General features: G+C 37.1%; 2 protein-coding genes, 2 long non-coding RNA genes and 1 pseudogene across 5 annotated transcripts; 1 reads left to right on the top strand and 4 right to left on the bottom strand.

Moving 5' to 3' along the window:
* Positions 1-510: 510 nt before the first annotated feature.
* On the bottom strand, positions 511-1,488 carry LOC104613316 (uncharacterized). Its single transcript, XR_737942.3, has 2 exons — positions 1,082-1,488; positions 511-962 (listed from the first exon to the last, which is right to left on the bottom strand). It is a non-coding gene; the product is annotated as an uncharacterized LOC104613316 (long non-coding RNA).
* Positions 1,489-7,898: 6,410 nt separating this feature from the next.
* LOC104613353 (zinc finger CCCH domain-containing protein 30 pseudogene) lies at positions 7,899-10,144 on the top strand (annotated as a pseudogene).
* Positions 10,145-10,188: 44 nt separating this feature from the next.
* Positions 10,189-12,290, bottom strand: LOC104613315 (uncharacterized). Its single transcript, XR_016068585.1, has 2 exons — positions 11,878-12,290; positions 10,189-10,835 (listed from the first exon to the last, which is right to left on the bottom strand). It is a non-coding gene; the product is annotated as an uncharacterized LOC104613315 (long non-coding RNA).
* Positions 12,291-19,062: 6,772 nt separating this feature from the next.
* On the bottom strand, positions 19,063-24,683 carry LOC104613314 (nuclear transcription factor Y subunit C-7-like). Its single transcript, XM_088902765.1, has 7 exons — positions 23,669-24,683; positions 23,114-23,213; positions 22,968-23,035; positions 21,133-21,333; positions 19,579-19,704; positions 19,387-19,476; positions 19,063-19,218 (listed from the first exon to the last, which is right to left on the bottom strand). Exons 1-7 carry the CDS (start codon positions 23,801-23,803, stop codon positions 19,216-19,218), a joined length of 723 nt encoding a protein of 240 aa, XP_088758891.1. The 5' UTR covers positions 23,804-24,683; the 3' UTR covers positions 19,063-19,215.
* A 99-nt stretch (positions 24,684-24,782) lies between these two features.
* On the bottom strand, positions 24,783-27,283 carry LOC104613351 (11S globulin seed storage protein 1-like). Of its 2 annotated transcripts, XM_088902764.1 has the most exons (5): positions 26,880-27,283; positions 26,419-26,746; positions 26,052-26,340; positions 25,443-25,943; positions 24,783-25,336 (listed from the first exon to the last, which is right to left on the bottom strand). In XM_088902764.1, the coding sequence occupies exons 1-5, from the start codon at positions 27,220-27,222 to the stop codon at positions 24,938-24,940; spliced, it is 1,860 nt and encodes a 619-aa protein (XP_088758890.1). In that variant the 5' UTR covers positions 27,223-27,283; the 3' UTR covers positions 24,783-24,937. The 2 variants fall into 2 exon arrangements, with proteins under 2 accessions (XP_088758890.1, XP_010279433.1); XM_010281131.3 differs by having other exon boundaries at positions 26,052-26,746.
* Positions 27,284-27,840: the final 557 nt, after the last annotated feature.

The raw sequence follows: 27,840 nt of genomic DNA, 5'->3' as shown, positions 1-27,840 counted from the left end.
CACTGGATTGAATTAGACTGGATCGGATTGGACTAAATCCAGTCCAATTGACACCCCTAGTTGTTATACATCACCTTTGACCCAAAAGTTTAAACCGTTAAATATCTCTCTCTCTTATCCCTTCAACCCAAAAATTATCTTTATCATCCCTATAATGATTGTGTAGGAAAGTTACGTTTTTGATGAGATCACATCTCCCACAAGGGATCGCCCCACAACGCCTTGTGCTGTGAGGAGATATTCCCAATACACGGCGGGGGTGTACTGTGGACGTTGTGGAGCGGCCCCTTGTGAGGAGAAGATGTGAACTCGTATTTGATAGCATATATATATATATATATATATATATAGTTTGAGAATTTCTCAAATTTGGTGCCATCACTGTCCTTTTCTCTTCCACTCTTTTAACATTTGGAAAAGAGGGCTCAACACAATTGAAACTTGAAAGAAAACATCTCAAAATACAGAACCTTCAGGGGACCAACCAGATAATAATGAGATCAACCAAAATTTAAAAACCACCAGCAGAATAGCACCATTTTATTTCATTTTTTGAGAACAACAAGGACGGAGGAGCTAGAATACGAGAGACGAAGTACTGGCAGCAAATCGCTCTTGAAAAGCATTGGCTTTAATATTGCAGAATAATCCACTTATGCTGACACTATGGATCATCCAATTCCAATCAAGAATATCAATATCCCAGGGTTTTATTATTCATTATTCCAATCGGAAAACTTTCAGATGCAGATATAAGAAAACTTGTTTCAGTTTCCTTATGCATGGATGGAGTGGACTTGTCAGTTACCCTGTTTAATCAGCAGAGCAATTATTTATTGCATTTGAGAAGCGCATACTAAATCAGTTCAGCAACCTATCAGGTGGCCCTGGTCGGTTTGGATTTGGAGATGGAGGAGATGTAGGTATAGATCTTCTTTCAAGCATCTTTCTCACCATAGAATCTGCAAATTTAAAACCAAAACCAACCATTAATAAGTAATAACAACCAGGAGATTAGAAGTATGGATCTAACGAAGCCTAGCTAATATCGATCAATAATCTACTTTCACAACATCCCCACCTGCATTAACCAATCCCAACTGCATGGCAGAGATGAATGCTATAAAGATCACCAAAATCAGAAAACGAGCAAAGCTAGAGGGCCGACCCATCTCCTCCTCCTCCTCAGTCCTTACTCCTTGTGCACAATGACTGGATTGATCTCTGCCTCCGGCGATGTTGCTGTTGCTGTCTCCAGTTTATAATTATAAATTGAAGCCGGTCAAGATCCAGCTGTTGCTAGACGGTTTGCCGGTTTTTATTCTGTTTTTCACTTTCCGTGTGAAGTTGTTAGTTGTGTCCATACTGCATTCGTTGACTTTTATATATTCTTTTCCTTCACTGTTCTACTGAATTATTGAACGGATCATCATCTAACCAACCTGCTACTGTTTTACTTCTTTATTTACACATTCAGTGCAGATTCCCTTGGCTTTCTGTTTCTTACTTATTTTCCATTTTCAGAGAGGTTGATGGATGACCATGAAACAAGATCATTTGGCATTCATGTACCCCATATCACTATATATCCATATAGCTCTATCGGTCCTTGTCTTTGTTTTAATTTATAGAGCCAATGAAAATATTTGCCCTACTCTTAAAGCTATCAGATTTTGCACCAAGGTTCAAGCCTTATAATTTTGGTTGGAGTTTAAGTGTTTGTCAAAAAGATGTGCAAGCCTCAAGTTGTGAGGCCTACATAGACATAAGCCCTACTCTGGATCTCATTTTTTAATTCTTGTTCATTCTGAGCAAGAATGGACAAGAATGAATAACATTAGAGCATTTGGTTATAAAGTTCTTGCCATGGGCCTCATTCTTTTTAGAATGAAAAATCACCCCATAGCACCAAAGTTGAAATTGCTTGCAACATGAAAAGGAATCATGCCTCATCTTGCTCATTTCCATTCTTTAAAGAAACTTTATGCCTACAAAATTATCACCATAGATGGTTACTAATAGATATTCATGGAAACTTGCCTCGACATACATTGACCACTGGCCATTTGCTGGTAAACATCTATGCCAACAGTTTCGAAGACCTAGGCTGGCAGTTTATGATTGCCAGCATAGATTTTTATTTTTTTTTGAAAAATGAAAATAAACAACATAGGGCACTTGTCGGTCTAAAAGGAATTCATTTTTAGGAAAAAGGTTTTTAGTTCATAGCAACATTTTCTCATTTTACCTATTCTTATCCATTTTAGAATTTCATCTTGGGTAAGAATGAGAAAGAATGAGAATTGAACCAAACATGGGCCTATAGCTTCCCAAGTTTGCCATTTTTTCTATTTTCTCCATAAAAAAAAAGCCATCTACCCAATTTTTGCCTTTCAATTTTCTTGCCAATGAATTTCTTTTCTTTTTATTTATTTATTTAGGTTTTGCATAAATTGAACCAACTAAAATATTTACTTTCTTCTAAAATGCAGGCTAACCAGAAATCTAGTATAAATTATATGGATATCTCATTAGTGATGGAAACTTGAATGATGAAGAATTTTTCTAATCTAAAACATATGATTTGATCATTTGAACAATTGGAGAAATCTGGATTTTGAAACTTGAATATAAAGGGTCTATGGTTTTTAGTTGGTTAGTCATTATTGTTGAAGGATAAAAGCCTAGAATTTATTACCTAGACTTCTATTTTATGAATGCTCGTAAGTTCAATCAATCTATATTATTTTAACTAATGTTTTTTTATTATTTATAAACTTTTTTATATTTTTTTAGGCTTACACATTGCTACACCTGGAGGCTCACATCTAACATTTTTGAATCATAACGCAAACTGTGTTTGGAAAAGATGCAAATAAGTGTGAATGCAAATATGTAGTGTAAAATGGTCCGTATAAATTGTAAAGTTGGGTTAGTTTTACACTTACAAATTTACCTTCTTAACAAAGACTTTTAGCTGTAATGGATGCAAACATGAATTCCAATAAAAGCATATGCCTTTTTTATCAAAAGCCCATTTGAATGCAAATTTACTTCTTTTTTATTGATGTACTTTTGCATCTTATTATCAATGTAAATATGCATTGGAAAATGTGTTTTCTGACATTTGTCAATGCACAATTGTAATGTTGCCAAACACAAGCAAAAGGGAACCAGAGTGCAAATTTACCCTGCATCGGGATTTACACTCCATTTGCATCATTTCCAAACACATAACCTTTTCAAATTTTGATTGGCATTTGACTCTTCATCTCTTGGCCTTCATGTTCCCACTCCAACAACTATTTCTTATGTCTGTATACCCAGCATAGGGCTCATGGAAAGATTTTCCCACTCGTTTACTAGCATTCCACTCTTCATATCTTGATCTTTAAGTTCCACTTAAGGCTGCGTTTGGAAACGATGGAAATAGAGTGTAAATCCTAGTTCAGGGTAAATTTGCACTCTGGTTCACTTTTGCTTGCGTTTGGCAACGTTACATTTATGCATTGACAAATGATAGATCAATGCATATTTACATTGATAATAAGATGTAAAGGTATATCAATATAAAAGAAGTAAATTTGCATTCAAGTGGGGCTTTTGATAAAAAAAAAAAAAAAAAAAAAAAACATATGCTTTATTGGAATTCATATTTGCATCCACTACAGCTAAAAGTCTGTTTGGTATGAAGTTAAATTTGTCAATGCAAAATTAACCCAATTTTACAATTTATATGAACCATTTTACACTCTACATATTTGCATTCACACTTATTTGTATCGTTTCCAAACATAGCCTAAACAACAGTTTCTTACTTCACTGAACCCAGCATAGGCCCATGGGATGCTTTGTCCAACTCGTTTACTGGCATTCCACTCTTCACATCTTGATCTTTATGTTCCCATTTCAACAACTGCAGCTTACTTCACTGAACCCAGCATAGGGCCCATGAAAAGAATTGCCCAGCTCGTTTACAAGCAATCCACTCTCATTTCTTTGGACTTATGTTCCTACTTCAAAAAACTGCTTGTTACTTGAATGAACCCAGCATAAGGCCCATGGAAAGAATTGCCCAACTTGTTTACTAGCATTCCACTCTTCAGTCTTCACTTCATTGGAATTATGTTCCTACTTCAGAAAACCGCTTCTTACTTAATAACTTGACTGAACCAGAATAGGGCCCATGGATTACAATTGCCCAACTCGTTTACGAGCATACCACGCTTCATATCTTGGCCTTTTATGTTCCCGGTTCCCACTTCAACAAACTCTTTCTTACTTCACCGAACCCGGCTTAGGACCCATTAAAAGATTTTAGCCAACTCGTTCACCAACATTCCATTCATGGCCAAGCATTGCCACAAAACAAGGTAGGGCATATCCTACCATACATCGAGAATATTGGTTGTACTTTACATCATCAATATTATCGATGTGCAGCAGGATACGCATGGCCAGCAATGTGTCGTGATCAGCAGATCCAAACTCATTGATAATTTAGATGGTTGAAATGAACAAGTGACGATCCAGAAGATCCATCTGACTAATGCTTCTGATGGCAACATGTGGCAAAAACCCTTGATATCACTTATGAAATTTGTGTAGTTGAGTGATAACATTACACCGATGTTATTTTAAAATAATATATATAATTGTTAAAAGGGAGGAAATTTTCGTAAATAGTATCCTGAACTTTTTGAGGTTTGTGTCAATCCCAAACTTCAAAATGACATCAGGTGTGCATTAAATAATTTTTCTTTTTTTTTTGATAAATCTAAGCGGTGCTACACAAGCCTAGGGTAACACATCCCCAAGAATCACTATTACATATAAAACCAAGAGAGGGAGGGAGATCCTGCAAATCAAAATTTAAAGAGTCTGAAGGACTGAATTGAGCCTGATGAGCAAGCCAATCAGCAGCTTGATTCGCCTCACGAAAGACATGCCGGTATTCTAACCCAAACTCGAGCTGGGTCTTCAACGCAATGCAATCTTCAATGGTGTTTTGTATACTCTATGGCGGTTGAGTTTCTCCTTGAAGATAGGAAATGAGGAGCTTTGAGTCCCCTTCTAATATTATGGGACAATCTTTGAAATTTAAAGCCATATTATGGGCTTCCCATGCAGCCCAGGCCTCTGCCATATTAATTGTGGCTTTACCCAGAAAAATATGCCTTTATATCTAAAACTTTCCCACCATAATTTCTAGCAATGGTCCCTACGGAACAATTGAAACCATTCATACAAGATGCATCAAAGTTTATTTTGATTGTGTTGCATTTTGAGGATCTACAGATAATCGGATGCCACTTCTTTGATACTTTACTATCGGGTTCATTTAGCTGAACTTTTATATCCTCACAAAACACCATTCTTGCTTTCTCCACAACTTGAGAAGGGGGAGTCTCCACCTTTTCAAAAATCTTTTATGTTTCTACTCTTCCAGATGGACCATAATATAAAATCTGTTTTTTCTAATTTATATTCTTGTCTTTGTTTCGAAATTCTCTCCCACCAAACTTTTAAATTTCCATCTTCATCATTTGGACTGTCTAAGTTAGGGTAGACCATCATCCAAATCTGTTTAGAATAATTACACTGGTAAAAAATATGATTTATATCCTCTAACTCACCACATCTATCACAGGTATCCTCTAGATTAAACCCCTTTTTCTTGAAAAATTTCCTAGAGGGGAGTCTACCCCTTAAAAGAAGGAGAAAAATTTTCAGTTTACGGGGGCAGCAAAGATTCCAAACTTTATTATTCCAATTAAATGAATCACTGATATTTTTATTTTCCATAATTTTGTCTATGTAAGCCGATTTGATGAAAAAATTACCTTTTGGTTCCAATCTCCAAATAAGTTCATCTTCCTTATTCAACGAGGGAATAAAGATGGATCTAATTTCAAAATGGAAATATTACCCTTTAAGATATCTACATATATTAAAGTAGAAACATGCCATGTCAAGTGGCCCAAGCTTTCTCCCTCACCCAAACAGAGAATTCAGCCCCTCTTCATTTTGGCCTTTCTTGCTCTTTCATTAAGCCACTTCATCATTCCCTTCTCCCTCTTTCATTTTGAAATCTCAGTATATTTGACTTATCCCTCTTTCCTCTATATTTATCCCATTAGATATCCCTTCCTAAAACTATTCTTCAACTCTCTCTCTCTACCAAAATCTAATTTAAGGTGGCTAAGTGGCACCACTATCCCTCACTTTCTCCCAAATTATCTATAATTTCTAATTTATTTCCTAAATTATATATAATTCCGATTATCTCCTAAATCATCTCTAATTCCTATTTATCCTATCTCCCACTTTTCATCTATATCTATCAAAAGAAAATTTGAATTAAAAAAAATTAAGAATTATTTAAATATTATATTATAATGAAATTATGTAATAACTTTAAAATATTTATTAAAAACACAAAAAATTACCATAGATTTAATAATATTCATATGCTTAATAATTTTATACTTTTATGAAATTTATAAAAAAATTATGTACTAATAATACAAATTATAATTTTATGAATTATTCAATGAAAATATTATTCAAATAATAAAAATTAAAAATTAAAAATATTATTTAAAAAATTCAATTACTAAATATTATAAAAAACAAAATATTAAAAATAGCTAAATATTATATAACAAAATATTTATTCTTATGTAGTAACTTTAAAATAAATAAAATCTAAACAATGAAAAATTTTAAATATTTTAATTGTTATAAAAGATTTCATAAAATTTGAATTAATAATAATTTTATATTTTACAAAATTAATAACAATATTATAATACTATAACTTATAATTTTTTGGATTATGAAACTCAATAAATAAATATATTGAAATAACTATGGTAATTCTTAAATTACATAAATATTTTTTATAGCTATCAAAAACACAAAAATAATTATAATAGATTTAATAATATTTGATAAATAATATAAAATATAAATAATTTAAACTTTTAAATATTATTAACATAATGAAAAATATAATAGCATTATTTCACTTATATCAATTTATAATTCTATAAAATAACGTTAAAAAAAGTTGATATTTATTAATAATAATTTCAAAATCTTAATCTATATTTACTATATATTTATATAATAAAAATTATATTTTTTTATTTTTATTAATTATTTATTATATTTTCAAACATATAAATTTATTTTTATTTTGTTATTTAATAAAAATTTTTGAATAATTATTAAAGATTAAACTATTGTTATTTATTAAAGATTAAACTATTAATTTAATTAAAATTAGATATTGACAAGATCATCCAAAACCAACAAATCATTAATGAAAACTCAAATTATATTGATTTGAATCAATTTTCAGTTTGTTTGGTTGGACTTGGATCAATTTTCAGTTTGGTTGGTTGATTCAAAATATAAGCTTACAATTACATTTAAAAATCATAGTAATATTATTAAAAAATAAATTAAAAATTTTAAATTTACAATATAAAATATTTTAGATTAAAGAATGAGAATTTTCACATTATTCCATATTAAAAATTAGATATGGCTAAACCAAAAAGGGCCCAACCTAGTTAGATAGAAAAATTGGTGAATTAAAACCCCATAGAAATATTAATATTAGAAAACCAACTAGAATCAAGTTGGGTCGTATTGATAATTATTGTTATTTTTACACTAAACAATTATTAAAAATAGGGAAACTTCCCGATATGTAACCTGTACTTTAGGCCGAGTGTCAATTTAGTATCCAAAATTTAAAATACGACAATCTAGTACCCGAATTTTCATCTTGCAACAATTCAGTACCCGACGTTAATTCACCGTTAGTCAGACCATCACGTGATATCAGGTGCGGTTTAAACATTTTCTTAATACCAAAACTAACCTTTATGAAAAAATTCGAACCTTTTTACTCTTTTCCCTTGCTATTTCCCTTCACTCAACTCAGACCGTTTTACCCAGTGTTAACTCTCGCTCTTCATTCCGAGCATGCTTCACTCAACTCTGGCGTCGCATTCGAGTGTATTATCTACTGTCTCAGCTCCTCAATTCCAGCATCCAAATCTAGGTCAGAAGCACCAACACGTCGACCATCAACACCATCCAGTGTATCTACTGTCTCTGCTCCTCCTGCGCAGTCTTCTTCAACCACCAAGCCAGTTCCAACAGCAGAGCAAGAAATCCAGTGCCATTACGTGGCACTTCACCAACTGTTAAATCCAGACCTTAGAAGCCATCAGAGATGCCTGGTTTCTCACTGGATGCTCCTCCAAATTTATCAATGCCAGAAGAGGCCAGTTTCAGCCTCTAGAGGTAGGCCTGGAGCTCCGAGCTCTCAATCATCTTCTGTTGGGCCTAGTTCTAATAGAAGACCTAGACGACAATCATGTTCTCGTTCACGAGGCCGGTCTCCCAATGGTATTATCCATAGTAGTGGGAGTTCTGTTCCTGCAGTGAGTCGATCACATTCAAATGATAGTGACAATGTGAGCCCGGTTTTTATTGGAACAAAAGAGAGATCTGTAAAGTTAATGGAGTGCTTAATCGTGGCTTAGCTTGTCTGTCTTCAAAATCTGGAAATCGGGGGATTTCCAAGCAATTGAAGTATGTGTGGTGGGCCGGAGCGGTTAAAGTCCACCTCGTCATTGCCGTCTTCTCCTTCATCCTCCGAAGAAAGAAAAACCCCATGAAAAGCATGAATCACCCGACTGTAGAAACCAGATTTTTTCTAGAATTTACTTGAGCTCGCAGCTAACAATGATGTTGAAGGCTTCAAGCGTTCGTTGGAGCGTGATGCCTCTACTATCAATGAGATTGGTCTTTGGTACGTCCGCCAGAAGGGCTCGAAGCAGATGGTCCTTGAGCATAGAACTCCTTTGATGGTTGCTGCAACTTATGGTAGTATTGACGTCTTGAAGCTAATCCTTGCTCTATCCGTGGCTGATATAAATCGTCCCTGTGGCCCGGAATTCAGTGGATGCCAATGGCCACCGGCCTGCTGATGTTATTGTTGTATCTCCTAAGCTCCCTAATGTGAAGGCTGCGCTTGAGGAGCTCCTTGCGAGCAATGGTTCTGATGGTTTTTCTTTTGGAGAGCACAATCTGCGGGTTTCCACAACCACATCAAATTCAAATTCACCCGCTTTGTCATCATCCCCGGAGAATGGATCTCCGTCGTTTGCCTCAGACTCGACTTCATCTCCCATGATCAAGTTCAATGATCACCCTGTTTCTTCAGCAATGGAGAAAAAGGAGTACCCTATTGACCCATCTCTGCCTGATATCAAAAACAGCATCTATGCGACAAATGAGTTCCGCATGTTCTCCTTTAAGGTCCGCCCTCGTTCCCGATATTACTCTCATGACCGGACCGAGTGTCCATTCGTTCACCCAGATGAGAAGGCTCGCAAGAGAGACCCAAGGAAGTACCACTACAGCTGCGTTCCCTGCCCTGATTTCCGAAGAGACATGTCCACGAGGGGATTTGTGTGAATACACGCATGGCATTTTTGAGTGTTGGCTTCACCCGGCGCAGTACAGGACAAGGCTGTGTAAGGATGGCACAGGTTGATGCAATGAGTTTGTTTCTTTGCTCACACATCTGAGGAACTGGCTCCCCCTGTATGTCTCCACCGGCTCTGGCCATTCCTTCTCCCCGTTCAACTACTTCAGCGGCCTCCGCCATGGAGATGGCTGCAGCCATGAGCCTCTTGCCTGATTCTCCCTCTTCGGTCTCTGTTATGTCTCCTTCGCCCTTTACGCCACCCATGTCCCCATCTGCAAATGGTATTAACCATCATCTTTGGCTTGGACGCAGTCCAACGTCCCAACCTTGTATCTTCCTGGAAGCAATATTCAATCCAGTCGCCTGAGGTCGTCCCTCAACGCAAGAGATATTTCAGTTGATTACTTCAGCATGTTGCAGGATTTTGAAGCCCAACAGGCAACAACTGTGACTTCAATCCAGTCGCCTGGGGTCATATTCGTTATTTTGAAAATTAATTCATGCATTGCTCGAAACCTTGTGGCTGGTACTGAATTGTTGCAAAATGAAGATTTGAATATTAGATTGTCACGTTTTAAAATTCGGGTACCAAATCCTAAAGTACAAGATAACTACCGAAAATTTTTCTAATTATTTAACATGCGGGAGATGTATCATTTCTCAACATGCTTCCATTCAACAAGGTATTATAAAGATTTCAAATAAACTGTAAAACTGATACATTCAGGTGGGTCAGCCAGCCACAAGAGCCCAAGGCAGCTTATACCAAAAACAAACACGGGCCACTTATTACAAGTGCAGAAGCAGTAATGAAAACAGAAAGGAGCAAAAGAATTTGTTGAATTCTAAAATCAGCAACAATCGCTTCAAGGCCACCGTTCATTTTCTTGTATTTTAACAGCATAAATCGTTCAACTGGTATTGATCATAACTACACTTTCTTTTATCACCGGGATAGCTTCCACCCTCTACCCAAAACAGGATTAACCTTTTTTCGATTAAGAACATTACAATATCAGAATTTCTACAAGGAAAACAAGGTTTAACGGCCACAAAATCACCTATTAGCATCTCTTACGGCAATTCCAACAACTGATTTTGATACACACCAGGACACCAGTAGATTTAATCAATTCAGGACCCATCACTGTCACCACCATTGTCTCTCTTCCTAGATAGTGAGCTATTGTGCTGACCCTAGAGACCCTAACACAGGCTGCTAGAATGGCTCCAACGGAATCAGATTGAGCGTGTTCAAAGTTTCCAAGCTTCCCAGATAATAGCAGCAGACGATTGAACCATATTCCAAAAGAGTCAGCCCCTACGAAGAAATCTTGAACCATTCAATGAGTTGCCCTACGAAGAGGCTTTGAAACATTCAGCATTTAATAGTTAACCAAGATCCAACCCATAAGCAGTTAGAAACTAGATATGTCAACAGCAAACAGTCCAACACTCATTGCTATTTAGACAAGTGTTCCGTTCAGATAAATATAGCAGTCTTTAAACCGATTTGATGTTTGGAGGAACAGATTTCATCTTCATATAATCTACCGGCCACTCGTTGCTATTTAGACAGGTGTTCCGATCAGATAAAAATAGCAGTCTTTAAACCGATTTGACTAAAGCGAAAACATAAATTTTAAGATAGCATTATAGAATATCAGCTACTACAACAAACAGTTCTTTATCAAAAACCGAGAGAATGACTACTTAATGAACTAACCGGACCAGATGAATAGTGAGATAACCAAGTGTCGACATTAGATAAACTTTACTCGACCATGATAAAAGCGACTCCGGTGGATAATACAGAGGAATCGTAAAAAGAAGTTGATATTGTCGGATAAATAAACAAAAACCATGTAGTGAAGCATTACCAAATCCAAAATCGTAGATTCATAAACCTTAAACCCTAAATAATTAAGCCCTTGACTGGCCACAATCCACCGAGCAGTAAAGAGACAATTTTTTCTGCAGCCAAATGAGCTATTCCCAAAAATCATCTAAATAAATACCAAAAAATACATCCAAATGATGTTAGTGAATCGAATCCACATCACATTCCCTGATTTCCATCACCCTGTCCAGGCCACTAAACCAAAACCGAACTATAGACGTCTAACCACGGCACCCGATCTACACAGAACGCAAGGGAAAGGTTAAGGTTGTGAGAAAGTGAGCACAGTAAAAGATTATAATTAATATTAATCCCCTGTTTCATTTTCCTCTAACTGGCAAACGATGACACCCCCCTAATGGCCAATAGTTACCAGATTCTCTTCTGCGAAATATTAAGGAAGAGTTTAATTAAGATATACTATGAGAACGAAAGATAAAAGAAAGTGAAGTAGAAATATTACAATTCGATGCCAGGTGAAAAGAAGAAACACCGCATATCAAGTGAAAGAAGCTTTTTATAGTAGAGAGAAAAGGAAAGGGAGGAACCACAGGAAATCATCGGCATGGGAGGCCTTGGGAAGGTTCAGCACTTATACGAGAGAGAGAGAGAGAGATCTGTCTCTAAACTCTCAGTTGTAATAGAACTTCCCAAGGCACCCAGTCCAATAAGTTCCGGCGGCTCTGTCTGCCTTTCCCTACTCCTCCATTGGGCTCGATCGGTGGCAGCTACATCATCTCCAATTGGCGGCCTGCTCCAGTACTCCGTGCTCTGTGAATGTGAGGCACCAAAGAGAGTATAAATAGACGAAGTGAGGAACTAATGACCCCCTTCCCTCGCTGCTAGGGTTTCCATAAAAGCCGCGTTGCACTTGCACTGCACGCGTGGACGTGATGATACCTCCCAACTCCATCATAACCTATGATATGCATCAAATGCTACCATCCACTTACACGTGGAATGCGGATTCCCGGTTCTTTTCTTATCTCCAAATTAGTTAACAAGGGGTCATCAACATTACCGTTGAATGCTAAGGAAACTCCACTAGTCCAGCGCCACGGACTCTGTGGGTGTTTGGCACCACCCGTACATTTCACGAGTATTCTGTTTTCATTGTTTTCGGACCTAAAAAAATTAAGAAGCTGTTTTCAACCCCTCATTATTCGAACCAACGTTTTAAAAAACGACCCGGAAATGGAACGGTTTTGGCCACCGGTTTTTGGGTCAACGGTTTGATCATCCAGTTCGAATGGATGGCCCGTTTTGATAGTAAAATTTTAAAAAATTTAAAAAATGGTCAAAACCGTTGAATGGGTCAACAGATCGATGGTTCGACCGCTTGGGTCAATCGTTTGTTAACTTTTTGAACGGTTTTTTACTAGATTTTGGGTTTGGGATAAAACGGAACCGGTTGCCTGGATGGTTCCTGGGCCGAACGGTCCGACCGTCCAGGTCAATGACGGTCCAAAAACACTAATTTGGATGATTGAATCATTGACGTATTTAACGTAGGTGGTGTTCGGTATTGTATTCATCTCGTGTATAGACCATTTTGATTCATGCCACAGGCTGAATTCAAAATTCGGCGGTTTGGTGTGGACGGGACCAGTTCACAATATATCGTAAATCAACCCTATCCACGGCTCAATAATTTGTCAATACATTTTTATCGTGGTTGAATTCGGTCCTGGTTAATATGCAATTATGCATCACACACTTCTTTTCTTTTCTTACAACATTTTACCATTGTTATTCTTCGCTGCCTGTGCCGCTATGTTCTTCGTTGAAGCTCTTTGCTGTTGTGATCCGCCACAAGGAAGAAGACGATTATCCGCCGATTTGATCCATCAACCGGTATGTCGTCTCCCTCTTTCTCCTTCATCTCTCTCATGTTTTTATCTTCATCATTCCAAATTAAGCATTCTTCGTCTCACTTATGTTTTCTTCTTTTTTGTTTTTTCATTTGAATGTTGAAACGAACAAACTCGTCATACCTATTTTTGGATGCTATATAATAGATCCTTTTCTTCATTCATTTTTACCTTCTTCTCCTTTTGTTTATGCTATTTGTGGATGCTATCACTCGAAAGCAATATCTTCTCCATTTTTTTTCATTTGAAGAAAAATTGCAAATGCTTGATCAATATATACTCTCTATTGTTTAATGACTTGTTCATATTTCTTGTTCATCTAGATTTTCAGTTAAATCTATTGATTGTGCCTTTCCATCCATTTTCTCGATCACTTATATCTTTGTAAACACAAATTCATTATCCATTTGTGTCATGACATTCCCCTATTCTTTTGACCCAGTGCTATGCTGCTCCTTTGACATAATGGCAAAATGGAGTTAAAGATATTAGCAATAAACCAACAAGTCCTCTGAATAAAATTTTGGTTTGATTATTACTGGAACTTTACACTCAATCTGTGCTTAATTAAGTCCTAGCATATAAGGTTGTGAGCATGTCCCTACACAATATCAATTGAACAAAGCCTTTAAACTACCATTTATTCCTATGATCTAGAGAATCAATATCAACATTTGTGGGGGCATATATGATTATTTGATAGAAAATCTACAACATCAACAATTATGTGATTATTTGATTGAACACAATACTCTCCGTTGATTCTAACATTTGTAGGGCAAATAAGATTGAGGGAGCTTTGAGTTCAGAGGAATTCATAAATGAAAGACTTTGAACATGAAAGCTTATACATAAATATAGGATTGTTTTTGCATTAGATTTCTATAGTTCATATGGGGAAGGTTTATAGTTAATATGGAGTATTACTGGCCCATTAATTGTTTGGATGTATCTACCTGTAATTCTTTGATCTTATCGGTCTTTCCTAGTGGATCATTTTCAATAAACACTTTGCTAACCTCTTATTCCCAACCAACACCCGTTTTCTCCCAACATTTCCACTAACCCTAGCCCCTGGATGCACCTCAAAGTCTTTGGGCCCCATTACAAGTTCCATAGTAGAGCCATACTTATAACGCAACTTATTAGCATATTCAATCACAACCTTTGCTATAGATTGCTCACTATTTACCTGTCAATGGAACTTTTAGAAATCTTTGTGAAAATCAAATATGTAACTTTTTAATCTAGAACATAGAGCAAGCAACTCCAACAAAACTAGATGTTAAATATCATTCCTCACCTCAACATCAACAACAACAACCATACCAGAATTCATAGATAGGCACATTTGAAAAGAGCATTGCATTAACTACCATAGGTTTTCCCACTATCAATGTGTCCATTTTATCAAACATTACAATTTGTATCTACATCTTGAGTACTTTGAGATTGAGTCTAGAAATTGGAGTAATCAATTTCTAACAAGAAAGCAATCCTAAAATTGGATATTTAAATGCATTTTTTACTATATAGATTATTCATGTTGTATGGTTGATTCAGATCACTTGTTTGTGTTCACAACCTTGAAAAGTCAAGGTTGCACTTATTTTTTGGAACCTCCTAGCTAGGATGCTTGTGTGCTATTTTGCAGGATGCTTGTCTTACAAACTCCTAGCTAGGATCATTAGTTAAAGTTGAATATTATCTGATTTTTTATATCATGTGATCTAGTTATTAGGAACTGTTATAAGGGAAAAAATAGGAACCACTATAAACATTAGATAGTTGGGGTACTTTGAGATTGATTCAAGTTGTTAGATTTTGATTGTTTCACATAATCCATTCCTCTCCTAATCTACAAACATATATGGCTTATTAGTTTGAATTAGTGCATGAAGATAGAACCAATGAGTCAACCACATGGAGTGAGGCTGAAGAACGGACATTTATTGAATTGATGGAAGATCAAGTGAAGGCTCACAATAGACCAACCTCAACATTCAACAATGATGGTTGGAAATATATTGTTGAAAAATTCAACACACACAACAAGACATATACCTGTGACCAATTCAAAAACAATTTCCATTGCTAAAGCCTTTCTTCCAATTTGTTTGTCATATAAATTGTAAAACTTAGACATTTATGATGGACTGTGTAGATTTTTCATAAACTATATATGAGATACATGAAATCCAAAACTATATAATATATATATATATATATGAGCTTTGAAGCTCAATAATTAAGAAAGAAAAGTAAACTATTTTAGTGAATTATTATTTATTCATTTTTCCTTTAAAGTGCTTTTGTAATAGTAGCTCGTGCATCGCACGGGGTAACTGCTAGTAGTCATATATATAAGATTGAACCGTTTTTTTAAGTATTCCTTATGTTGCCCCTTTATATAATTAGCACTTTGAATTGATGAAAGGTAGGTGTGATCAAGGGTTGGGCTTCCGGGCTTATAATATTTTATATTGTAAGGCATATAATACATGTATAAAATATGGAAATTTCTATGATACCAGGAACTTTGATCAATCTTTTTTTTGTATCATAATTGATGGAGGACGATTTGGCCCAACCTATGAAACAATGACACATGGACACTGACTCAGCACGAGCGACAGCTCAGCGTTGTAGCCTGGTGCGACCAAGTGACGGGCCCATGAAGTAGCTCACTACGTTGTAGCTCACAAAAAAGAGAAGCTCGCCACAACGCGAGCTCCGGGTTCCCCGAGCTACCTTCAAAGAGATACTCCGAAGCAACTTTAGCTCGCGAGCTAAAGTTATTAGCTCGTCCGAGCTCCCAAACAGACAAGTCGTTCCTGAGGACCAATCCTACTAAGGGTAGTCCTGGAGTGTTCCCAGCTCGCTACAAGATAGTTCGCGAATGAACCGCAAGAGCGCTCCTCAGGAAGCTTTTGACTGACTGACCGTACCGATCAGACTGCGCCATATCCCTTACTGACGGCACAGTTCCAGTCCTTTCGACAGTCTGCATCCACGTCTCTCAGCAGGCAAAAGGTGTGCCTTCTACTTCGGAGACGTGTCATTCACCCAGGCAAGACATACGCCACAACGGCCACCTGCGCAGCCCTGGCAGGTAACGGCTGTGGCAGGAGCCCAGTGGCGGTTATGCCCGACCCGACGTGAATGTCCCTATAAAAGCCCTCAGGGCAGAAGAGAGACTTCTTCTTGAGACCTCTAATCTCTTGAGTATAGTGAGAGCGCACTATCTGCACTCTTAGCCTTCTTCTCCTTTTTGCTTCTCCTACAGAGTATTAACTTAAGCATCAGAGTATCCTCACCGGGTAAACTCTCCGGGGATTCTTCTTCTTATTCACCTTAGGTACCTTCCAGGAGCCACGTGAGTGCCAAGTAGGAATGACCGGATCGCGCTACATCAATAATCAAATTCATAAATGGAAGACTTGTTAAGTTTTTGTTAGTAAATTTAGGGTTTGACATCAGTTTGGTTCCAGACTAAGGTTCGTGTTTAGGGCTGGTCTAGATCCAACCCATCTAATTTATATGCCATCTTGATTAGAGATGGTCAAAAGAGGTTCAAAGATATTTAAGAAGAAATAAGGGGTTTAATGGGGAGGGGAGACGTTACAAACATTGACGATCAGAGAGAGAGAGAGCGCCTTAAGAAAAGACTATTGGAGAGAGAAAGGGGGATTTTATTGTGGCTTCTTATTTTTTTAATAATTTAATTTATAAAGAAATAATGATATGCAATAAATGAGAAGAGGATAGGGTCCATATAAGCATTGAGGTGAGAGGGAAAATTTAGTTAGGTGTAGGTTGGCAAATTTTAGGTTTGAATTGATTTCAACTTGAGTCTAACTAGGCTCCATATTCTTGGGTTAAGCCTTAAACCAAACCAACATATCTAAAATCAACTTATGTAATTTATACCTCTGTTCTATTAAGAGAGTCAAAATGGGTGAAGAGAGATTTAAGAGGAAATAATGGATTTAATGAGAGAAGAGAAAGAGTTTTTGAAAAGGGCCTTATGAGAGAGGGTAATGATGGATTCTATTAGAGAAAGTAAAGACCTAAGAGGGTTTTCATGGTGAATGAAAGGAGAATATTAATAAAGTTCGCTAGTCATGTTTCCGTCTTCTAGCCTTAATACACGTGGCACGACATGTGCTTCTTTCATGTCATTTTTACGTAAAGAATACGGAACATAAAATGGTAATTAGATTAAATCTATAGCCTAAATATATGTTTTGGTAGAAAATGTGTAGCCTAAAGAACTTATACCTACCATCATCATCAGGTGAAACCCTAACATTGTTTAGCAGTTAAAAGGAGAGTGGCTGAGCATCTTCTTAAATCTCAAGTTCAAATCATATTTTCCAAGAGTTTGAACCTTTAAGTTCTAAGATATGGACTTGTAATATTTCTAAGAATTGTTAGTCAAGTTCTCTCGGGTAATCTTTTTTGCCCCTTCATATTTTTTTTTTCATGAAGAAGTACTTGCTTCTACCATTGATTGAATGGATCAAAATCAAATTTTAGGTTGATTTCAAATAAATGATTGCTTTGAATACAGGGTCTATTGTTGTTGTTGCTATTATTTAGTAATGGCTGAATATTGGTGATCAGGATGCCACATCTTTTAGAGATCTATTTTTATTGTTTGTTGTTTTTCTTTGGGTGAGGATTGAATAAATTGTATTTTTCATCCTTGTATGTTTTTATCCTTCGATGGCAATACTTTTGTTTATTCCCATCCATTTCCCATAGAATCAGGAAAGCCTATTATCATATTTGAATCTCCATTTCTCTGATTGATTGGTCCATTCGAATAAGAAAGCAAAAAAGATGTATTTGGTATTTAAGTAACTGAGTCAGATCTGAACCCACACTAATTCAATCAAAACCCATCTCTTTGCTGCCTTGCTATCTGCAAACTAACATGTACTCATTGTAAATCTTAATAGGGTTGCGACTTGGATCGGTTGATTGAACTCAACCTGATGAAATATTTTAAACCTTAAATTCCATTTTTTCTTGTAGATTTTAAATCCATAGGGTTCTAGGGTTCTTCTAGTCATTTGAATTATAAGAAATTAAGGTAGGACAAAATTCAATTCCATTTTCATTCATGGAAACCAAATATGGCTTAAATACATCCATCAGTTGGTAGTTCGGATCAAGTAGGCACAGTTAGAATTTTTTTTGACACATGTCCCTTAATAATATACCCCCAGCTTAGTCTTGAAAAAATATAAAAAACCACTTTTGACACTTTTGTTATATTGTGCCTACTAGATCCGGTCTCCAGAGTTTGGACACACGTATAAAAGAGATAGAAAAGAGATTCGGGTAATTGAATTAACGTTGAAGAAGATTTTGTCATATTCGATCTTCTTCGAATTAGAAAACAAAAATAATGAGCAGTTAATAACTCCGGGATGGAATTGGTTTAATGGTTAGACTTGACAAATCCTGCGTCATGAATAATACACACACCCATTTTAATTTCATTTGATTAAATCCAACTGACGATTTTAGTCGCAACCACATGATTTTGTTTCTTTAGATTTGTTACTTCTCATCCCTGATGTACAATACAAATATAACTAGTTCCCATTCTCATTCCTTTGCCTTGGGCCTAAAGGCTCAAAACCTTCCGATAAAAAGGCCTGTTCCAGACTTGAGAATTGGATGGGCCAATGACCCAGCTTGTTTAAATATATATATTATATAGGTAGATGGATCATCTGAAATGAGAAAGGCGATGAGTCTATTCATGAAGAACTTTGGTCTCTTTATTTCGTCCAGTAAGAGGATCATTTCTTACGAACAAGAACTTGCAGTTTTTATTCTTTGGATATGATCTTGAGGATCATCACAGAAGTGCACTTGTTCACCTCGCTTAGCTTCTCATCAATCCTGATCTCTCCTCACTGCAAATTAAAGTGAACATCATCTGTCAAAAACTAGACATTTCATTTGGCTTAGCTCCCTTCAAATAAGAAAAGCCTAAGAATGCAATAGTTGGAAATAGGGTCTAAAGATCAGTGCAGACTAATAACAACACAAGATACATTATTAATTGAAAGTTTTGATCCCACCTGGGGAGAAGGTTCATAGATGAATTGGGTAGAGGGTGATGGTTGCTGAAACACAAAGTTTTGAGGAATTTGCTCTGCGGCCATCAAGTCCTAAAATACATACAAACACAAAAGTTTGAAACAAAATTTGTGTATATAAGCTGTTGATGGCATCAAATTACAAAGAACCATATAAGTTCTTCTTTAACTAACCCCAATGAAATTCTGGTGGAACTGATTCACGTCCATCATCGGAAAATTCACTTCATTGTTGTATGGAAGAATTTGAATTCCACCCTCAGTCTTCTCAGTCTTCTCAGCCTTCTCACTCTTGTCTTCCTAGAAAATTTATAGATCAGTAATATATGTATGGATTTGCATATGTTATTATCAACCTTGCCGAGTTCTCTCCACCCATATGTTATATCATGCCTTTGATTATTGTCTAACAATATTTCTACTGTTTATGACAATTGACTAACTCTACCCTTTATCATTAACCTATATTTTGTCAAAATTCGTTCACATGTAATGGATATATATATTTTTTTTTTAAATTCAATTTCACCCTTTCGTCTTCTTCCTTTCAGCAGCGGCAAAACCGAGTTGGTCTTTAACCAGCGGAGGCGATTGCCCCTTCCACCTCCAGCCCCTTCGTTCTCTCTCCCCTTTGGCGTTGCTTGTCTCACCACGCTGAAATGACCTTAGCCCATTGCAGTCACCGCCACTTGTCTCATCGCCATCTGCACATACTTCACTGGCATGTCGGTATATGGCATGGTGTGGAAGAGCAGCAACGGTGGCATCTCCCGATCAGATATGAAGACAGTGGTGGCAGTTCAAGGGTGAGCGCATCCATGGAAAGCCGTGTCTCAATGTTGATCACAATGCCTCTTGACACCATCAAGAAGAAGAACGATCTGCAACAACGAAACGCACAGGGATTTCCAGTAAGGTAGGTTCCAGGTGGAGGAAGAGAGGGAACTAGTGTACCCAGGTCAGTCGAGGTTGATCTCGGTGACTCGGCTGATGCCGGCGACCATGCGGTTGCATCTGAACCCACAAGTAAACCGCCCACCATTTCTCTGTGGAGGGAGTTGTTTCTCCGTTCTCCGTTGGTTATGGCATGGGGAAAATCTGGCGCCTCCACTGTGCACCATAACCCTACTCTTGGCAACTCACACATCTCCTCTACTCCCTCGGCAAGCCTAGATCCTAGAAGAAACCCAGATCCCAGAAAGAATCCAAATCTGAGTATCTCTCAGATCTGGAAGGAACCCAAATATGAAAATATGAGATCTGAGATCCGGTCGTCATCCGCCATTTTGATGTAGGTACTCAGACCTGTTGGTACTCTTCGAGACAAGTATGCCCTAGTGAGGAAATTGCTACCGCTGCTGATTCGAGTTGCAGCGGCGGTGGCAGAGCAGGGGAGAAAGAAAAAAAAAAAGAAAAAGAAGAAGAGGAAGAAAAGAAGTTGGTACTGCCGCTGGCTTGATTTGCAGCGGCAGTGGCAGAATGGAGGAGAAAGAAAAAGTAAGGAAAAAGAAGAGGAAGAAAGGTAAAACGGGCATTTTAGCCCTTCTTTCAATGTTTTAACGTGATGGTAATTTTTTGAAATAATAAGGATAGCATTAGAAAATAACCAAACAGTAGGCTTATACTTATTCAATTAACTAAACGATAAGGATAGTTTAAAAAATTTATCTTAATAATAATAATAATAATAATAAAATACCCACAGAGAATGTATAAAGTCAAAAGCACCTTAGCTTCAGCTTCTTCTGTTGGGACAATATCGAGCAAGAAATCAAGAACCTCAGAATGAGTAACAGCATGTGCAATGTCAGACCTCTGCAGGACTCGCCGCTTACCATCTTCAGCCCGGAACCATGATCGTAGTGTAAGTTCCAGAATAAAAAGCTCACAAGCTTTTGCAAACAGGACTGGAGTGTCTGCACTTATCATCTGGTGGTAGAAATTCAATTAATAATAAGAAACAGCTCAGAATCCCATTATTCCATTGCGTATATGTATATATGTGTATATAATCACAACGTATCTCCATTCTTTATGTATATAAAAGACCTAAAACCTCTCTTCATTTTTCATGTAAATACTTAAATCTCCCCTCAATTTTTTAATTAGACCTTCTTGGCTCATGTCATTTAACAATCTGATAAAAATTCGTAGGAATATGACATTAATTTTTTTTAGTCCCAACTTTACCCCTTTACATCCTTTGGCCATGTGTGACGATCGACGGAAATGAAACCCAGTCAATAGCTTGTAATGAATAATGGACAATGCATCTCTTTATTATCTTGCTGGTTAAATGTATTACTGGTCAAGTTTGCTAATAACTGTTTATCAAGATCGACAGGCGGTCTGGTAAGGAGCCAAAAGGGAAAATTTCAGATTAATATCCTATACTTTGGGTTTAGTGCTATTTTGGTCTTTGAACTTTAAAATGTGACAATTTAGTATTCAAACTTTCAAAACGTGTCAATCTAGTAATTAATTAGTTCATTAATCAGCCATTAAGTGTCATTTGAAAAGACATAAATACCCTTCGAGTGTCATCTAATTCTCTTTATCAACCATCCAAACGTTGACAAAAAATGAACAGTCCCAAATCCTTGTTTTTTCTGTTCAAGAAAATTGGGGTCACCAGAATGGCCATTAAGATGTAACCCCCAACTTTCTTGAACAGAAGAGGTAAGGATTTTGGACTGTTCATTTTTTGTCAACATTTGTATGATTGATAAAGAGAATTAGATGACACTTGAAGGGTATTTGTGTCTTTTCAAATGGCTGATTAATGGCAGGTACTAGATTGGCACGTTTTGAAAGTTTGAGTACTAAATTGTTATGTTTTAAAGTTTGGGGACCAAAGTGGCATTAGACCCAAAATACAGAGTACTAATCTGAAATTTTCCCTTTATTAAACAAAGCCCATAGTGGTGGAGACCTTCTATGAATACCCTCCACCCGGTCATTTTGCTGTGAGAGACATGTGTCAAACGGTGGCTGTTGGAGTTATCAAGAGCGTCTGAGAGGGACCCAACTTTTGTGTTGAAGATTTAGCAAGGGCAAAAGAGACTTTTTGATGATTCCATTAGATATAATCTTGGGAGGAGAGGATTTAGTCCAACTTGAAAAAAGAGGGAAGGTTTTAGTATTTACAAGAAATATCAAGGGAGAGGTTTAATTCTTTTGCCCTAAATTTTATTTTATTTTCCATCATACCTATTTACTCTTTGTTGATCAAACTAGTTGGGACAAAACACCTGGCAATCATCAAAAAGAACAGATGACACCCCTCAAAACTAGTCTTCAGTGTTGAAAATTTTAAAATAAAAAGCATGCTCATTGGACTTAAAATCCTCTAGCTAGGTATGTGGCCTATAGGAAAGTTCCCCCACATGAGGATATTTTGGCCTTCTAAGAAAGTTCTAATTTGGGTCTTTGCCTCAGAGGACTCAATTTATTTGAGCTTTCTAAAGCTTAAGAGATGCAGACTAATTAAGTTAAATAGCTAGCAAGTATGAAAAATCTCTGGTTACTAATATTCATTATTTCAGCACGTATAGGCAGCAAACCTTCACATCCTCATCGGCTTTCATAACCCTCTTGATCCTTGCTAGTGGCAGCTGGTGTTGCTTAATCTCTACAAAACAAAATCCCAACCTTAGTATATATTAACAAAAAAGAAATAAATAAAAAACGCAAAATCTTAAAAAATGACCTGTAATCTGATTGATTTCAAAAAGTTGTTGTTGCCAAAACAAGCGCAAATTCTGCCTTCGTAGTTCTTCGAGAGTAAATTCTATACCCTCTCCTTCCATCTGGGAGAATATATAAAACTCATTTACATTACTACTTGATACACAAACACAGAACGAGAGAGAGAGAGAGAGGGTATGATAGAATGTGTTAAAATGGAATAAGAGAAGTACAAATGAAATTGGGTCCCTTTGATTTGAAGTTTTGGAATCCCAATGGTCTATTCTTCCTGTATGTTTGATTGAGATTAGAATTGATTGGAATGTATTCTCAAGGAAAGGGGGTGGGGAGAGAATGACCATTCGCTCAGATGGGAAATGCCAAGAATGGAAATAGGATCGGAATTGCGATCCAATTCTACTCAATCAAACAGTTAAAATCAGAATAAACCTCTATTAATTCTGATTTCAGACTACTTTTATTATAATGTAGAGAGAATATGAAATAGAATGTCAAAATGTAATAAGAAGAGAGAGAGAGAGAGAGAGAGTAATGTTTGAAAGGTCTGCTCTGTCACCTGATGTGGGTCTTGCGGGTTACGAGGCAATAAGCGGGGAGGCACTTGCATTTGCATGAAGTTGTGCTGCAGCGGCATGAAGGGAGAAGCAGTAGGAGCAGCATTGAATTGCAGGGATTGATTGTTGAACTCCATCGCTGACCTCCTCTAGCTAGTTCTTTGATATTTTGGTTTGATGCAACAACGAAGCTTGTGTCCTTAAATAGACAATGATAAGCTCTAGCTAGTGAGCTAAAAATAGAAATCAGCATTTAAAATGAAAGTTAATATGAAGCTGGAAGTTAGCATTTGATGTCAAAAAAGATAGAAGAGGGATAGAGTAACATGTGAAGTCGGTTTTAGTTCATTTATTTCCTTGATTTCTTCCACTGAAATCAGATTCATTGAGAACGTTTCTACTTTCTTCTAGGCCACCCTCATTTTCTCTTAATTGCTACCTTTTCTTTTTTACTCTCCTGCATCCTTATTTTTCATGAAATCCCCCTTTCATCTTTAAGCTAGAAGTTTATCGATATACCTCCAAATTCCAAAGCTACATGAGGATGGAATGAATAAGTATGAAGTCTCAAAACCCTTCATAAGTATTGATAAATACCACCTAATTGATGGATTGGTGAGAATTATTTCTAAAATAAATGGCATTATTTGAGGCTATATTATCACTGAATACAATTAATTAAAGACGGTCTAATTGGGTCAAATAGGCTTCTTCTCTTATGTCATCCACGTGGAGGAATGATCTGGCCAACCCAGATCATCAAGCCTTTGAATTGCCAACCCTTTCACATTATTTCCGGCCCATTGCCAATCCCAAACCATCCCAATGGATACAGGTTGATCTGGCAATCTCCATCCCTAATCTCATAGCAGGAACCAGCAGGCATGAGGCATTAGTCCTCAATTCAGTGTCTTTCAATTTCCTTTATTAGCTAGATCATGTTGGGCCTTGTGGGATAAAAATTGAGTGGTGAATATGGATGGGTGAGATGAACATGTGGGTTGCAAAAGTAATGATCTGGTTCCAGTAGTTATATGCCTTGTTAATATCATTGTTGCACAGTGGTCTATAAGAGGCCCAACTAATAATAAAGTTCAAATTAAAGTCCAAAAGGAGTGTGAGAAAATTTGTACTTTTATTTATTACGGGGTACCCCGTGCCGTGAAGGCAAAGTTACATAACTCTTATCTTAATACAAAGTTGAAGATTTTTGATGTAAAGCTCCATTATTAATTCTTAACCTAATTTGCCTTCATGTCCTATATATCATTTTATATCATAGAAAACTTTCCATCGATCGACTCAAAATTTGGAGACAAGATAGACATTTCCTCTCTGTTGTACTTCAACTTCCTTGCTTCCTCTCTGGAAATCTGGTAGGAGTGCATAAGGACCTCTTCTGGCATGGCCCTAATTGCTGAAGTTCTTCCAACAAGTGGACTAGTCATTGCATTGTCACTAGTCTTAACTGAAACCCATTCAAACCCATTATCCCCTGCCTGCTTCACCACAACGAAGTTTTGTGGAACAATGACCAATTGGCCCTCACAGAGTTGCCCATCAAAGACAGTCTGACCAGAGTTTCCAACGATTTGAACCCGAGCTTCACCCCTAATCACGTACATCACACTGTGTGCGTTTATATTCCAATGAGGAGACAAAAGAGCATTCTGTACAAATTATCAATGACAAAAGAGCATTAGTAATTAATCACCAACGTTAAAAATAATTCAATCAAAACTAATAGAGAGAAAAAGATTTATGCTTATTAATCACCTTGTAGAGATGGCCTCTCTCAGCACTAAGTTGATAGTAGCCAAGAATAGGGAGGCTTTGGCTATTGAGGGTGGCAACACGTCCTCCAAATGGTGTGTATACGTCAGAACTCGTGGCTTTTCCAATATTATGTGTGAGCCTCATGTTGCAAAGACCCTCCTCTAAGCCATTTGTATTCTTTTCTTGTTGTCTTTCATCCTCTTCATCACTCAATATTGATCTTATCACCCGAAGTTCTCTTTCAACTTGAATGATAGGTCCCCGTTGGTCATTTTCGCCTTGTAGCTTTCTCACTGTTTTCTTTGTCACACCAAATGCTTGAGCTAATATCTCAGTATCAAAGCCACTAAATACGCTGCTAGAGCTTTGTTGTCCAACTTTCTCACTCCTAGATGACGATGATCTTCTTTGTTTCTGTTTCTGTTTCTGTTGTTGTTGTTGTTGTTCCTCTTGGTCTTGGTCTTGGTCTTGGTCTTGTACATTACCAGCAAGCCAGAAATTCTTAACATGCATAAATATGAAATCAATTGTAAGCTAGCCTTGGATTTTATATATACATCCATCCATGCATAATAATATAAACGTATGATAGTGGGTTAGCTTCCTTACTCTCACTTCATCATCAAGCTGGTTGAAATCGTTCCTGATGTCGATGATGGAAATTGCAACAGTTGGTGTATCACCATCATTATAGGCCCAATAGGCAACTCCTTGTGGCACAAAAAGGATATCTTTCTCCTTGAAGAATCTCAACTTTTGGTAAAAATCCCCAGATCTTTGGCTTCTGCTGTGTTGATCATGGGATCTTTGCTGGCTTCTACTGCTTTGATCCTCCGACTGTTGGCTTTTGCTTCTTTGGCTTCTACTGTGTTGATCCTGGGATCTTTGGCTTCTGCTGTGTTGATCATGGGATCTTTGCTGGCTTCTACTGCTTTGATCCTCCGACTGTTGGCTTTTGCTTCTTTGGCTTCTGCTGCTTTGATCCTCTGATTGTTGACTTTTGCTACCTTGGCGTCCGCTCTGTTGATCCGGATCCTCATCCTCAGATCTTTGACTTCTACTGCTCTGATCCTTTGATTGTTGACTTTTGCTACCTTGGTGTCTACTGTGTTGATCCTCGGATTCTTGGCTTCTACTACTTGGGTCCTTCGATTGTTGACTTTTACCACCTTGATCCTTTGATCCTTGACTACTACTGTAGGCTTCATCATCTTCTTCACCTTCCTCAGATTGCTGATATTGTTCAAATGATGATTGGAATGTTTCAGGGCAGCCAGGGATTGATAATCCTAGAACTCCCCTACCTGTGCATGGATTTCGACTAAGTCATAACAAATATATATATATATATATATAATATAAAAAAAAAGAAAAATTAAATAGCTAGGTTGTACGTAGCAATGCTAATATATATGGATGTAATAGAGAGCTGATCACCTTGGACAATATAGATGATTTGAGGTGTATTTTGGTAGACAGGTAAGGAAAGACCCTTTGGCTGAATAGTAACACGATAAGCTGCGACCCCAGCACATCGGAACTGTTCATTGTTGCCGTCCCAAATTTCAAGACGTCCAGCCTCAGCCTCAATCCTACGAGAGGGTTCAAGGGCATCAAGATTATTGATCTGGCACTCACTCTGTTGTTGTTCTCCTTGAAACTGACGTCGACGGAGCTGAATATAGCCTTCATCTAATTTGTACTGCCTTGCTAGTGTTAGGCAGCCATGAAACAAAATAAAGAGACAAAGACTAAGAGAAAGCACAAAAGATTTAGCCATAATGTAAAGAAACAAGTCAAAAGAAGCTTTGCACTGCGGAGCTGAGGTGAAGTGGCGAATGGGATGCATGGTTGGGTATTTATAGAAAGGATTGGTGAGTTAGGAATTGACACCTTTCAATGATGCTCTTCAGCCACTCTTCACATTGCATGGCTACCTTGGCAATTTGGCATTTTGGCCAACACATATACCTCTTTGGATCAGGGATGGTGCATTCATGACTTTATACTTCAAACAAGTGTAAATGTTACACTGTACTGTGTCCACATTTGAAGAGATTTTCTGATGATTTATAGTGTCTATCATCTAAAATAAGCCCTACACGATGGCACGGATATGGTGCATTGATTCATCAATTTGGGTTACACCATGACTCCAAAAATTGGATTTATGAGAATCATGGGTAGACCGTAGACCATCCAAGGAAAAATGAAACAGTATAACCATTCCTGTCACCTACTGCTCTTGTCATCAGACGTTTTTTACGACATTTTGTGGTTTATTGGCCCCACCGGCCACCGCTTCATGCATAAAAGACAATTCAGCAGGCTTCCCGCTTTGACACCCAGTCAGGCCTTTAACAAAGCATTTCGATCTTGGGTTGGGTTACAAGGCCCA

Source organism: Nelumbo nucifera, chromosome 4 (assembly GCF_055504915.1).
Source record: "Nelumbo nucifera cultivar China Antique chromosome 4, China Antique-T2T, whole genome shotgun sequence".
Classification (NCBI taxonomy): Eukaryota; Viridiplantae; Streptophyta; class Magnoliopsida; order Proteales; family Nelumbonaceae; genus Nelumbo; species Nelumbo nucifera.
This window is presented reverse-complemented; position numbering and strand designations above follow the sequence as displayed.